The following is a 12,983-nucleotide window of genomic DNA, read 5'->3' as shown; positions in this document are numbered from 1 at the left end:
TGAAATGAAACCTGTCACTTTCCCCCGCTGGGAGCCATGGCTGCAGAGAGCCCTGTACAGAGTCTCCAGGATGAAGCTTCTTGTTCCATCTGTCTGGAGTATTTCAAAGACCCAGTGTCTATCCACTGCGGGCACAACTTCTGCCGGGCCTGCATCACCGACTACTGGGAGGAGTCGGATACCAACTTCTCCTGCCCTCAGTGCAGAGAAACCGCGCAGCAGAGAAACTTCAGACCCAACAGGGAGCTGGCGAAAATTATCGAAATAGCCAAGCGGCTGAGTTTACAGGCAGCCAAAGGCTCAGGAGGTGAGCGAGTGTGTGAGAAACACCAGGAGACCCTGAAACTGTTCTGCGAGGAGGATCAAGCCCCCATCTGTGTGATCTGCCGAGAGTCCCAGGCTCACAGATCTCACACCGTGGTTCCCATAGAGGAGGCTGCCCAGGAGTACAAGGTAGGGAAGCCTAGCGTATTGTAACAGGCAGGAGTTTAAATAAGTAAAGCATCGCATAGAATGGGATCTTCTACTGTGAATTTCTGGACTTGCATATATTTAGGTTTCTCGCCAGTTTCATCTGAATGCCTCATTTCCTGTACATATATATATATATATATACACACAAACATAGCATGAAGAAGACAGGAAATGACACACTTATGTTAATGATCTCTGCTCTCAACCTCTTGCCGAATAACGTCTGGGAGTTGGATCAAAGTGATGCTGAACTTTTGCTACCTAATAGTTCTGTTCAAAGTGACATTGTTCAGGAGCTGAATAAAACGGATGGAGCTAATACAGGGCCCGATTCAGCAAAACGCTTAGACATGAGCTTAACTTTAAGAGCGTGAGTTATCTGAATGAAGACAATGGAACTATTCCCTGGATCTAACGCAATGGTCACCAACTGGTAGATTGCAATCGACCGGTCGATCCTGGAGCCTCTGCCCAGTCGACTGCAATCTCTGGCTGCTAAAAGTCCAGCAGCGCAGCGGGTCTAAGCAGGCTCCCTGCCTGCCCTGGCCTCACGCCGCTCCCAGAAGGGGCTGGCATGTCTCTGCGGCCCCTGGCGGGAAGGGGGCAGCGAGCCTCTGTGTGCTGCTCGCGCCTGCAAGTTCCCGGCCAATGGGAGCTACGGAGTTGGCACGGGTGGGGTGGGGGGCCATCGGCAGCGCAAGAAGTCGCCTGCCCCTCTACCCCCTACCTCCCCCCCCGCCTCCAGGCCACAGAGACATGCCAGCTTCTTCCCAGAGCGGTACGGGGCCAGAGCAGGCAGGGAGTCTCCCTCAGACCCGGTGCACTGCTGACTGGGAGCCACCGTGGACCCCTTCCTGCACCCCACCCCCCTGCCCCAGCCCAGAGCCCCCTCCTGCACTCAAACACCCTCCCAGACCCTGCACTCCCTCCCACACCCCAGAGCAATGAAACAGCCCCGCAGCCCAGTGGCGTTGACTTTGTGGTTTCCCTGGGGGTGCTTGACCCCTGCTATGCCCAATGCCCCGCCCTCACTTCATCCCTTCCCCCAAGGCCCTGCCCTGTTCCATCCCCTCCCCCGAGTGCACCTCACCCTCGTTCCGCCTCCCCCACCCCGCCCCAGCGTGTCCTGCATGCCACTGATCACTGGTGCATGAGAGGTGCTGGGTGAGAGGAGGAGGAGCTGATCGACGGGGCTGCTGGTGGGTATTGAGCACCCACGGATTCGGTGCCTATGCTGCAGCCCGAGCCCCACAAGCCCCTGCCCCAGCCCTGAGCCCGTACCCAGCACCCAAACTCCCTCCCAGAGCTTGCACCCCTCACTCCCTCCCACACCTCAACACTTTGGCCCAACCCAGAACCCCCTTCTGCACCCAAACTCCCTCCCAGAGCCCTCACCTCTCACCCCATCCTGCACCCCAACCCCCTAATCCAGGCTCAACCTAGAGCCTCCTCCCACACTCCAAACCCCTCAGCCCCAGCCCAGAATGTGCACCCCCTCCCGCACTCCAACCCTCTGCCCCAGCCCGGTGAAAGTGAGTGAGGGCGGGGGAGAGCGAGCGACGGGGGGAGGGGGAATGGAGTGAGCAGTGTGCAGTCTCGGGAAAGGGGCTGGGTAGATTCTGGGTTGATCTTAAATTCAAAAAGCGATCTTGTGCATAAAAAGGTTGGAGACCACTGATCTAATGAAAGCATGTGTTTCAGTGTTTTGCTGAACAATGGCCATTCTTTTCCTTTGTCTGTGTCACTCCTTTTATTCCTGACACGGAAATCACTCACCTCTTGGTTCCCAAACATGCGGATGTCTCAGAGGCCAGGGGGCTAAGGACTATACAGAGGTCCAAGATTGTAACATCAGTAACCGGTAAAACAATCCAATGAATTGGAGGAGACAAACCTGGTGGCCAACTATGCATGGCTGTGGAATCATTTTCTCCTTTTGAGTTAAATCAGGTGCAAGCGTTTAAACAAGTACAGTCATATCCGTGAAGCCAGGTTATAGTTTGTAGGGACTGAATTCTCCCTACGCCGCTATCCAAAGAAGGGAAAAAACGTTGAACACCCAACATTATTTCCTTGCCAGGAAAAACTCCAGATCCAATTACAGACTCTGAAGGAAGAGAGAGAAAAGCTGATGGGATTGAAACTGACCAAAGAGGCAAGAATCTGGGAGCATCTGGTAGGTATCAGGTTATTATTATCCAGCAAGGACATGTAGGTGCGTGTCCCTCCCAAGGTGCGAATCACTCTGGTAGTGTGGGGGATGGGAGAGGCTGTGTCTCATACTGTGACCATGTGTCACTGAGTGAGATCCTGTGTTTCTATGTTCCCCTTTGGGGATGTCCCATCTGTGCCGGCTGGATTGTGGCAGACACTCTGTGTCCTGCACTCGAGCTGATGAAAATGCCCCTGGACTCTGATATGTGAAGGGGGAGAGATGCAGTGCGTGATCCTGGGCTGGCTAGCACCAGGCATGAGGTCATGGCCTGGCCGCCTCCTTTCCCTCTCCTGAGCAGCCAGGAGCATCACATCTGCTCCAGGGGCACAAGGCAGCTTGTGTGGCCTTCCCCAGGAGATCCAGAAAGAGCCTGTTCTCCCCTCATCCCTGCTGAGTCCAGGCTCAGTCTGGGCCTGTGTGTCTGTGTTTGGATGGGCTGGGAATTACTGGGTTATTTGCACCCCTAGATGTCTACGTGTTTGGGCATCTCTGGGAGCGACTATCAGGATCTCCAGAGTTAATGTATTAGAGGGTTAAGCTGTCTGTTGAGTTCTCTTTTGTTTCATTCTTTTTCGTTCGTTTGCTTGCCCCAGCCTCTCTCACTCCCAATGTCATCCAGAGTATGTCTACACAGCAACTAGACACCCGTGGCTGGCCTGTGCCAGCTGACTCAGGTTCGCAGGGCTCAGGCTGTGGGGGTCTAGGACCCTGAGAAGTGGAGGGATCTGGGACCCTGAGAAGTGAAGGGTCCGAGAGCTCGGACTCCAGCCCGAGCCCAGAAGCCTACAGAGCAATGAAACAGCCCCGCAGCCCAGTGGCGCTGACTTTGTGGTTTCCCCGGGGGTGCTTGACCCCCACTCTGCCCAATGCCCCGCCCTCACTTCATCCCTTCCCCCAAGGCTCTGCCCTGTTCCACCCACTCCCCCGAGTGCACCTCACCCTCGTTCCGCCTCCCCCACCTCGCCCCAGTGTGTCCTGCATGCCACTGATCACTGGTGCATGAGAGGCGCTGGGTGAGAGGAGGAGGAGCTGATCGACGGGGCTGCTGGTGGGTATTGAGCACCCCCGGATTCGGTGCCTATGCTGCAGCCCGAGCCCCACAAGCCCGAGTCAGCTGGCACAGGTCAGCTGCAGGTTTTTCTTTGCTGTGTGGATATAACCTCAGGGTCCTGTCTTATCTGCTCTTTTAGGGACATACCTGGAAGGTCACAGACTCTCTCGTGTCAGGCACATAGACACACCAGTCAGATTACAGCCAGCAGGGAACTGTAGGAAAATCTTCCCCTGAACAATACTGGGAACTAGAAAAGTTCCTGGAGGACAGTCCATCAATGGCTCTTAGCCAGGATGGGCAGGGATGGTGCCCCTCACCTCTGTTTGCCAGAAGCTGGGAATGGGTGACAGGGGATGGATCACTTGATGGTCCCCTGTTCTGTTCATTTCCTCTGGGGCACCTGGCACTGGCCACTGTCGGAAGACAGGATACTGGGCTAGATGGACCTTTGGTCTGACCCAATCTGGCTATTCTTATGTTTTTATGGGAAAGTTTCCCTCAAGCGCTATTTAAGGTTGCAGTAAAATACCCCCTCCACCCCCCACCCCCATTGAGCACCCAGGGTCTCATCTGGAGCTGGCCTGAATTGGCAGAGCTGCCTTGACACTCATGGAATTAAACCAGCTGAAGATCTGGCCCCAGGTGACTCACTCTGTGGGCCCTGCCCTGCCCGTTCCCTTCCTCATTACAGGAGCAGGTAGAAACCGAGAGGCTGAAGATTCTGTCTGAATTTGAGCAGCTGCGGCAGTTCCTGGAGGAACAAGAGCGATTCCTGCTGGCCCGGCTGGAAGAGCTGGACAAGGAGATTGAGAAGAGAAGGGATGAGAACATTGCCAAACTCTTGGAGGAGCTTTCCTGTCTAAATGACATGATCAATGAGCTAGAGGGGAAGTGCCAGCAGCCAGCGAGTGAATTCTTGCAGGTGAGATACTGGATCCTTGATATGCAAGAGCCTTGGAGTCCAGGAGTCAAATGCCAGAGTAGAACTCATAGGTTATGCAGCTCAAATATAATTTTTTTCTGTTTCTAACCATTAGTATTATTATTGGTTTCATTGTTCGGAGAACCTGGGTATTTTAAATCAAATATAATCTATGTAGGTACTCAAATGACCCCCATGATCATCGGATCTACATGCCTCCCCAAAATTAATGCATTGATCCTCTTTTTAGGGATCTGCATTTTACAGATGTGGGGGACTGAGGCAAAGAAGCCTGGATCCCAAAGGGTCTTGGGATTGCAAGGCCTAACTTTCAGGTTCCTAGAACATCACTAGGACAACAGTGGGATCCACAACGTTAGGCCCCCAGGCTCCCTACACAATGCACAGGCAGATCTAGGCACCGAAGAACAGGAGCCACAAAAACCAGAATGCCAGGCAAGGAGCTGCCAAAGCTGGCCGATGGGAGATGCCAAGGAGAGGAGTGTGTCCCGAGCCCCGCCACTCTTACAAAGGAAGGTGCCCAAATCCAGGCTGCAGGGGAGGCGCCTGGCTCTTGCTTGTGATCCGCAAATGGGAACCCCTTACTTGGAGCCTGGTGGCTTCTGGTGCCTAAATCGTTCTTGTGAGAATGAGTCAGGTGGGTAACTAGTGCCAAACAAAGCCACTCTGGTGGCAGAGCCGACTTGCCCTTGTAACCTTTAGCTCAGTAATTAGGGTCCTCAGTTGGGAGGTAGGAAATCCTGGTTCAATCCCTGCCTGATGAGAAGAAGAGATGTGATGGGGTTCCCCACCTTAGAGGTACACACCCTAACCACTGGCCTAAAGAATGGATTTCAACTTACTTCTCTTCTAGCCCACTCAAAGGCAGGGGCACAACGGACTAAGCAGTTAGGTACAAAGAAAAGCCCTAAGGTTATACCCTGAAATCATCTAAATGGCTACCAAGATTGGTCTGTGTTGGATCTCGTTGATTTCACTCAGGTTCCTTCTCTCCCTTCCCCTTCTAGGATGTCCGAAGCACCTTGAGCAGGTACGTGGCCCCTTCTCACTCCCACTCACAAGTTTCCATGCTGTTCTTATGATCGGTTTGTATTGTGGTCGTGTTTAGGGGCCCCAAACCACAGACTCATGGGGCTCCATTATGCTAGGCAATGGACAAAAACGTAACAGACGCTCCATGCCATAGGTGCTGATTCCGTGGCTGGAGCACCCACGGAAAAAAATAGTGGCCCCGCTGATCAGCTCCTCCCCCTCCCTCCCAGCGCCTCCCGCCCGCTGCGGATCAGCTGTTCAGCGACGTGCAGGAGGCACTAGGGAGGAGACGGCAGAGCAAGGATGGGGCGTGCTCCAGAGAGGGGGCAGAACGGGGTGGGAAGAGGCAGGGCAGGGTGGGGTCTTGTGGGAAGGGATGGAGTGGGGTGGGGCCTGGGGCAGAGCTTGGGTTGAGACCCCTGCTGAAAAGAGGAAGCCAGTGCCTGTCCTGCCATACATCTCACTGGGAAAGGATCCCTCCTTCCTTGCCCTTTGACTAGGACAAGCGTAGCTGTCCTACGCTCCAGAAAGCCTTACCTTGCAGGCCCCCCCGAATGAGGAGACCTGGGTGCTTTCCTCCTCCTAGAGGGAAGGCGGAGTGAATTTCCAAACATACAGCAGCTTTCATAGTGAAACAAGATTGATGTGAACATAGAGCAAGAAGATCATTTTAAAAAAATTGATGATCTCCACTTATCTATGTTTATATCTCTATTGGCTGAGAGCAAAATTCTTGGCGATCTGATGACTTTTGGGTGATGCGTGAGACAAGCTGGAGCTGTGGTGTTCTCTCAGTCCGCTTCCAAGCGCTCAAAGGGCCACATCACAAAGATGTACAGCACAGAAGTCATATTTTTTGCCCGTTATTGGTTAATCGCAGCAGGAAAGCCAAGGATCGAATTGGCCGTGGGTTCAGATAGATTTTGTCTGGTCCATCGATAAAGCACAGGAATAAAACTCTGTTGGGGAAGCTTCCACTGAGGGTTTGTCTACACTGCCACCTTACAGCGCTGAAACTGTCAGCTCCGGGGTGTGAAAAAACACCCCCCTGAGCGATGCAAGTTTCAGAGCTCTAAAGTGGCAGTGTAGACAAACCCTCAGTGGAAGCTTCCCTAACAGAGTTTTATTCCTGTGCTTTATCGATGGACCAGACAAAATCTATAGCACTCCCAGCGCTGGTAGCTACTCCCCTCGGGGGGAAGGGGGGGGTGGTTTTCCTACAGTGCTGGCAGAGAGCTGTAGCTGGAACCATGACTACACAGCCAGGTTAAAGGGCTGCCACAGCCGTGCTTTAATGTTGGTAGAGAAGACGTACCCTGAGGCTGGGGTATACAAAGGGGTGAAATCCTGTCCCCACTGAAGTCAAAAGAAATTTTGCCATGATCTTCACTGGGGTCAGGGTTTTACCCCAGTCCGATCAGGACAGCAGGGTTCCTTAGCATGAAAGTCATGGGGAAAGATGATTTTTTAAAAACAGCAAACAAACAATGGAGAATAAGGAATAAACTAACTAATGAATTAGAAGAGTCTGTTTCTATCCAGGTGTGAGCTGGGGAAGGTCCCGCAACCAGAGGAGGTTTCTCCTGAGCCGGAGAAAACCCCCAGCAGCATCTCTCATAAAACTATTGCGCTAAAGGAGACTCTGAGGAAATTCCAAGGTACGGAGAAGGGATCTGAGAAGAAGGGAACTTGACATATGTCAGTGGGAGGAGATGGGCCAATTAGCTGCTCATGTAAAGTCCAGACAATAAGAGTAAACAATGATCTTATCATTACTGAACTCTGTAAGGGCCTAGAGCAGAGGTTCTCAACCTATTTTGGATAGGACCCCCTTTGAAAATATTTCAGGCTGTGACGACCCCCCTCAAAAAGTGAGGACCCCCTCCATACCACGCCTTCCTTACTTCTGCGGTGCTGCTGGCGACAATGCTGCCTTCAGAGCTGGGAGCCTCAGCCACTGCTCTCGCGACCCCCCCTTCCAATAGTCTTGCGATCCCCTTTTGGGTCGGACCCCCCAGTATGGGAAATGCTGCACTAGAGGAGATTCCTTGGGACTAGCCCATAGGATGAGAGCTTGTTGGAAAGTGGGAGGTGTTTTTTCTTTCACACACTTAATTTTGAAAATGTTTCTTTACAAATAATTCGTAAGTCTTATCTAGGTTTCTTTTTCCCGTGGGCAGTTCTATCCTCCCCAATGCCCTCACCTACCACCCCTGATCCCTCCTTTCACCCTGCACCCCCCCCCCCCTGGGCTATCCTCTTCTCTCCTTCTACCTCTTCTCTGCTTTTCCCTCTTGGCTGAGGGACCCACCCAGGCTGCTGATGCTGGTGTCCCTCCACTCAGGGCCGGCCTTAGAGAAAATGGTGCCTGGGTGCACGGGTGGCAGGTGAACCCCACCCTTTGGGGTTCTGCACTGCTGGAGCCCCAAGCCCTCCCTGCACTGCTGAAGCCCCGAGCACTCCAGCTGCACCGGCCCAAGCTGCCTCAGCCGGCCCAGCCCCTGGCCGCCAGTCCGAGCTGAGTCCCTGCCGGCTTCAGGGGAACGTGGGTAGGGCCTTGGGATGGAGCATGGGTGGGGCCACAGCCTGGGATAGGGGAGGCTTAGTCTCCCCTGGCTTTTGATATTCACCACCCATGCCTGGGCGAACTTGTATTTTGGTGCCCCTGGCCCCCACAGGCGCCCCACCACCCTATAGCCCCTGACCCCCACTGGTCCCCCTCATTCAGGCCCCGCCGCCTCCCCTCAGGGCTTAATTTGTATTGAAAGAGGTGCCGGGGCTCAGCCCCGGCACAAATTAAGCACTGGCTGTCAGCAGGTCAGTGGGTAGGAGGTACCAGCGCAGCGTCCCCTTGAATACCACGCCTTGGGCAGCGGCCCAGCCCACCCACCTCTAAGGCCGGTTCTGCCTCCACTCTCCCCAGCGCTGTGGCTAGGAGCGGGGCAGCAGGGTGGGAAACAGAAAGGCAGAATCTGGAGCCAAAACTGCAGCTGTAACAGCACCTCTAGTGCCCGGGAGAAGGGAATCGCGGTGAAATCCCTGCTCAGCCCCAGCAGAGGCAGCTTGCTGAGATCCGGGACGGAGAGGCAGGAAATCAGGGAGGGTCCCAGCCGGGACGGGGCTGCTGGGGAGTGTGAGAAATGGTCCCAGCCGCCCCCAGGGCTGAGCTCTGCCCCTAACGCTCTGATTCTCTCTTGGTCCCCCCCCCAGCGGATGTGACTCTGGATCCAGACACGGCTCACCCCCGCCTTGTCCTGTCTGAGGATGGGAAAAGCGTGAGATGGGAAGACACGCGCCAGCACATGCCCGACAATCCCAAGAGATTTGATTCTTCTCGCTGTGTGCTGGGCCTGGAGGGCTTCTCCTCGGGGAGGCATTACTGGGAGGTGGAGGTGGAGGACGGGGGAGCCTGGGCTGTAGGGGTGGCCAGAGAGTCTGTGAGGAGGAAGGGACGGGTCAATGTTAACCCGGAGGAGGGCATCTGGGCCGTGGGTCAATGTGGGACTCAGTACCTGGCTCTCACCTCCCCCAAGATCCCCCTCTCCCTTGCTGAACGGCCCAGGACGATCGGGATTTATCTGGACTGTGAAGAGGGGCGGGTGGCATTTTTTGATGCCGATAATGAGGCCCCGATCTTCACTTTCCCACCGGCCTCTGTCCCTGGAGAAAAAATCCTCCCTTTACTGTGTTTGGGGAGAGGATCCCAGTTCAGATTGTGTCCCTGCATCACAGGGTATAATATAGAGCCTTAGAAATACACATGGTTAGCCTCACATGGCACAGTTTGTCCTGGAGGCCAAAGTGTATTTGTGTATGTCAAACCCAAGAGAAGGGGGAAAAGGCATCGACCTGTCTGTTTGTCCCAACACTGATGCTGCAGGATTACAGCAGTTTGCAGGGACATAGACTGGGGTGGGGCAACCAGAGCCAGAAACGGGGCATTGGAGAAGGGTAACTGGGGTAGAGGGGAACGGGGAGGAGGTGGATACTGCAGAAATGAACCTGAAAGGGAGACAATCAATAATCTCCAGCTTTTAATGGGGTTTTACAGGTGCATTTTTTAAAAAAGCAAATGGATTCTACATTCTTATGATCCATGGAATAATTGTATTAAAGTGAATTGTAAAGTCCCCAAGGGCCCTTTTGTCTCTCCTGGTGGGTTTAAAAAGGAAAAAAAAAAATGGAGTAAGTGAAATTGCAATGAGCCATTCATATGGGAGGCAGTGTGGCCTAGGGGGTACAGCACTGGATTCAGGAGACCTGGGTTCCATTTCCAGCATAGCTGTTGGCCTGTTGGGGGAGTTTGAGCACGGCTCTATACCTCTCTCTCCCCATCTCAGAAATGGGGCTGATACTGGCCTCCTTTGGAAAGTGAATTGAGATCCTTGGTTGTAAAGCACTGCCTGAGAACTACATGGAGGCTTGCATCGGTGGGAATGAATCCGTTTCAAGCAACACCCCTTTAGTTAAGCCAGTGAAAAGCTGTGTGTAGACAAGGCCGTGCATGCATCACGCTTGTTAGCAGAGACTGATTCTGAGCCCTTGCACAAACACAGCACTATCTCTTCACTGGGGGACAGGAGCTGGTTGTGTCTGATATATTAAGGCAGAGCTCTAACACCCCCCCCCCCCCAGATCTTTTGCAACACAGACATCCAAACAGGTGAAAGTTTGTGTCCCAGTGGCAATCAAGAACCTCCAGGATGAGCAAGCAGCAGATTGGAGATTGATTGGGGGCGGGGGGGGGGGGGGCGGGAATCCCTTGGATTTCAATGTACTGCTATTCTAGCTCAAACAAAAGAAGGAAGAATGGCCTCGTAGTTCAGGTGTTAGCTTTGGACTCAGGAGATGCAGGCTCCTTTCTTGGTCTTGCCTCAGGATTCCTGTGTAATTTGAAGCGAGTCATTAGACCACTCGGGGCCACAGATTCTTCATCAGGAGTGTCGGGGTTGCACACCTTCCTAAACTCGCAGAGGGCCTGTGAGGGTAAATGAGTTCATGAATGTGAGCTACCAACACACTACAGAGATGAGACAGTGAAATGATCCAAAACATGGTTTGAAAGTGTATGTTCTCCACCTCGTTGCAGCGAGATGGATGTTATTGGAACAGGAAAAATGTCCGAAACTTCCAAACATGGGAGTGAAAGAAAACGACAGAAGTTAGAAAAATTCCCATATACAAGGTGGGGAAAATGTAATTCACCTTCTGGATGCATGCAGGTATTTAACCTGTCTATATGGGATTGTGGGGTGTCTACAGCTAACTTGGGTATATGAGATTGTGCTTGCACATTGGCATCAGAGTCTCACACATACACGCTATGCTGATGTCTAATGATGCACATCTCTTACATTTATAGTTATGTTTCACAGGCGCCGACTTTCCCATTTCCCCGGGGGGTGCTTGACCCCTGCTCTGCCCCAGGACCCGCCCCCACTCCACACCTTCCCCCAAGGCCCCACCCTGCCTCTTCCCACCGCTGCCCTGCCCTCGCTCCGCCTCTTCCTGGCCCCGCTCCTCTCCCTTCCCCCCAGCATCTCCTGCCCCCCTCTTAACAGCTGATCAATGATGGAAGGGAGGCGCTGAGGGGAGGGAGAGGAGCTGATTGACAGGGCTGCGAGTGGGTGCTGAGCACCCACTATTTTTTTCTAGTGGCTGCTCCAGCCGCGGAGCACCCATGGAGTTGGTGTCTATGGTTATGTTCGGGTTTGGGTGAAACCCCATTGAAGCTGGTGGGTATAACAGGCCATCCTTCATGCAGGAGAGATGTCAAGAACACAAAGCTCCTTCATGGAATAAGAGAGCTGAAACAATAGGAGCCTCCACCCAAAGCACAGGCTATAGATAGGGATCTGAATGATGTGGGTGGACGGGTTTCACTGGGGGTTGGAACACAAATGCAGGAAAGCTGGTTATAGTTGGATGAACGTGTGTGTGAGAGAGAGATGCAGCAGAAACACCACAGAAACACTCAACGAAAGCAGCAAAGGAGCCCCGGATGCAGCCAAAGATACACACGTAGTGTTGTGTCCCTTAGGAAAAAAACAGAGAGAGAGATTTTGAGCAGAGTGCTGGCTAGAAAGAGGTATGGAATTGTGAGACAAGAAAATCTCCTGTTGTTTGATTCCTGCTCTGTTCAGGGAAACAGGACTTTGTCCATGCTTTGTAAATAAACAGGGTGCATGATTGAAAACACAAAGAACTGACTCCATTGTCAATTTCTCCTCCGACTGGCAGCAACCCATAACACCCCAAACATTGGCTAAATGCTTGGGTCAAAAGGGGTAGCAGTATAGAAAGGACTTCCCCAAAAGCAGAAGCAATTTCATGGTAGTCATGAGACCTCAAAAAGGCCCTTTTTGCTGGTATAACTGCACCTACAGTAGGGCTTTTGCTGACATGGCCATGTTAGTTAGGACTGATTTTTTTTCTCTCCAAATTCCTAATTGACATAGGCAAACCTTTTAAGTATATATCAGCCACAACAAAAAAGTCTGCTGTTTCTTGTCTACACTTGGGCTTCCAACGATGCTGCTACTCATGGAGCCGAATCAGTGCTAGCAGAGCTGTTTTCCCTCTGTGTATTATACAGCCCAGAATTATAGCACCACTGACTAATGAAAGACTCCAGCTGAATTTTGGGGGGAGAAATCTGGCCCCAGGCAAGACTTTTGGAGAATGAGCATTCACAAGAATGGTATCCATCACTGAATTCTTAGAGAGTTTCAATGAAATTCACCCTGCTAAACTGGGCTCTGTGAAACATCCCCTGACTCTGTCTATCCCTGATAGCTGCCCGTTCCCTCCTGGATTTTGTCTGTTCCTTACATAGAAAGATGGGCTGGGAGGCAGAAGATTGTGTCTGAGTTTGAGAAACTGTGGCAATTTCCGGAGGAACAAGAGCGAGTCCTACTGGCCCGGCTGGAAGAACTGGAGAAGGAGAATGTAAGGAAAGTGAAAATGTGGCCAAACTCTTTCTGAAACTAGCATTTCTCAATAGCCTAATGCAGGGGTGGCCTTTAATTGTGCTTTCTTCTTTTCTTTATCTTTAATAAAAGGTTAAAAGGATTTTAATGGGGTGTTTGCCATAGGATTAAGCAGGCTGAGGCCTGTGTGTATCAAACCCTGAACCATGTTTAACATTGTTTGATGTTGGACAGTGACTGGATTATGATAACCCCTTTGACTTTTTGGGCCCACATAGTCCATCTTAATTAACACAACACTACTACTTTAGACACCTAAGTTCAAAATTTAGGCAC

At 52.4% G+C, this 12,983-nt stretch overlaps 1 protein-coding gene across 1 annotated transcript; it reads left to right on the top strand.

Annotated features, from left to right (window-relative positions):
* LOC311530575 (E3 ubiquitin-protein ligase TRIM39-like) lies at nucleotides 1–10,343 on the top strand. The gene is made up of 6 exons (XM_084647371.1): nucleotides 1–453; nucleotides 2,555–2,650; nucleotides 4,435–4,665; nucleotides 5,694–5,716; nucleotides 7,261–7,376; nucleotides 8,929–10,343. Exons 1-6 carry the CDS (start codon nucleotides 37–39, stop codon nucleotides 9,468–9,470), a joined length of 1,425 nt encoding a protein of 474 aa, XP_084503497.1. The 5' UTR covers nucleotides 1–36; the 3' UTR covers nucleotides 9,471–10,343.
* The last annotated feature ends 2,640 nt before the right edge of the window (nucleotides 10,344–12,983 follow it).

Source organism: Lepidochelys olivacea (assembly GCF_965140295.1).
Source record: "Lepidochelys olivacea isolate rLepOli2 genome assembly, chromosome: 14".
Classification (NCBI taxonomy): domain Eukaryota; kingdom Metazoa; phylum Chordata; order Testudines; family Cheloniidae; genus Lepidochelys; species Lepidochelys olivacea.
The sequence above is the reverse complement of the archived record's forward strand: the minus strand, read 5'-3'. Positions and strand labels throughout refer to the sequence as shown.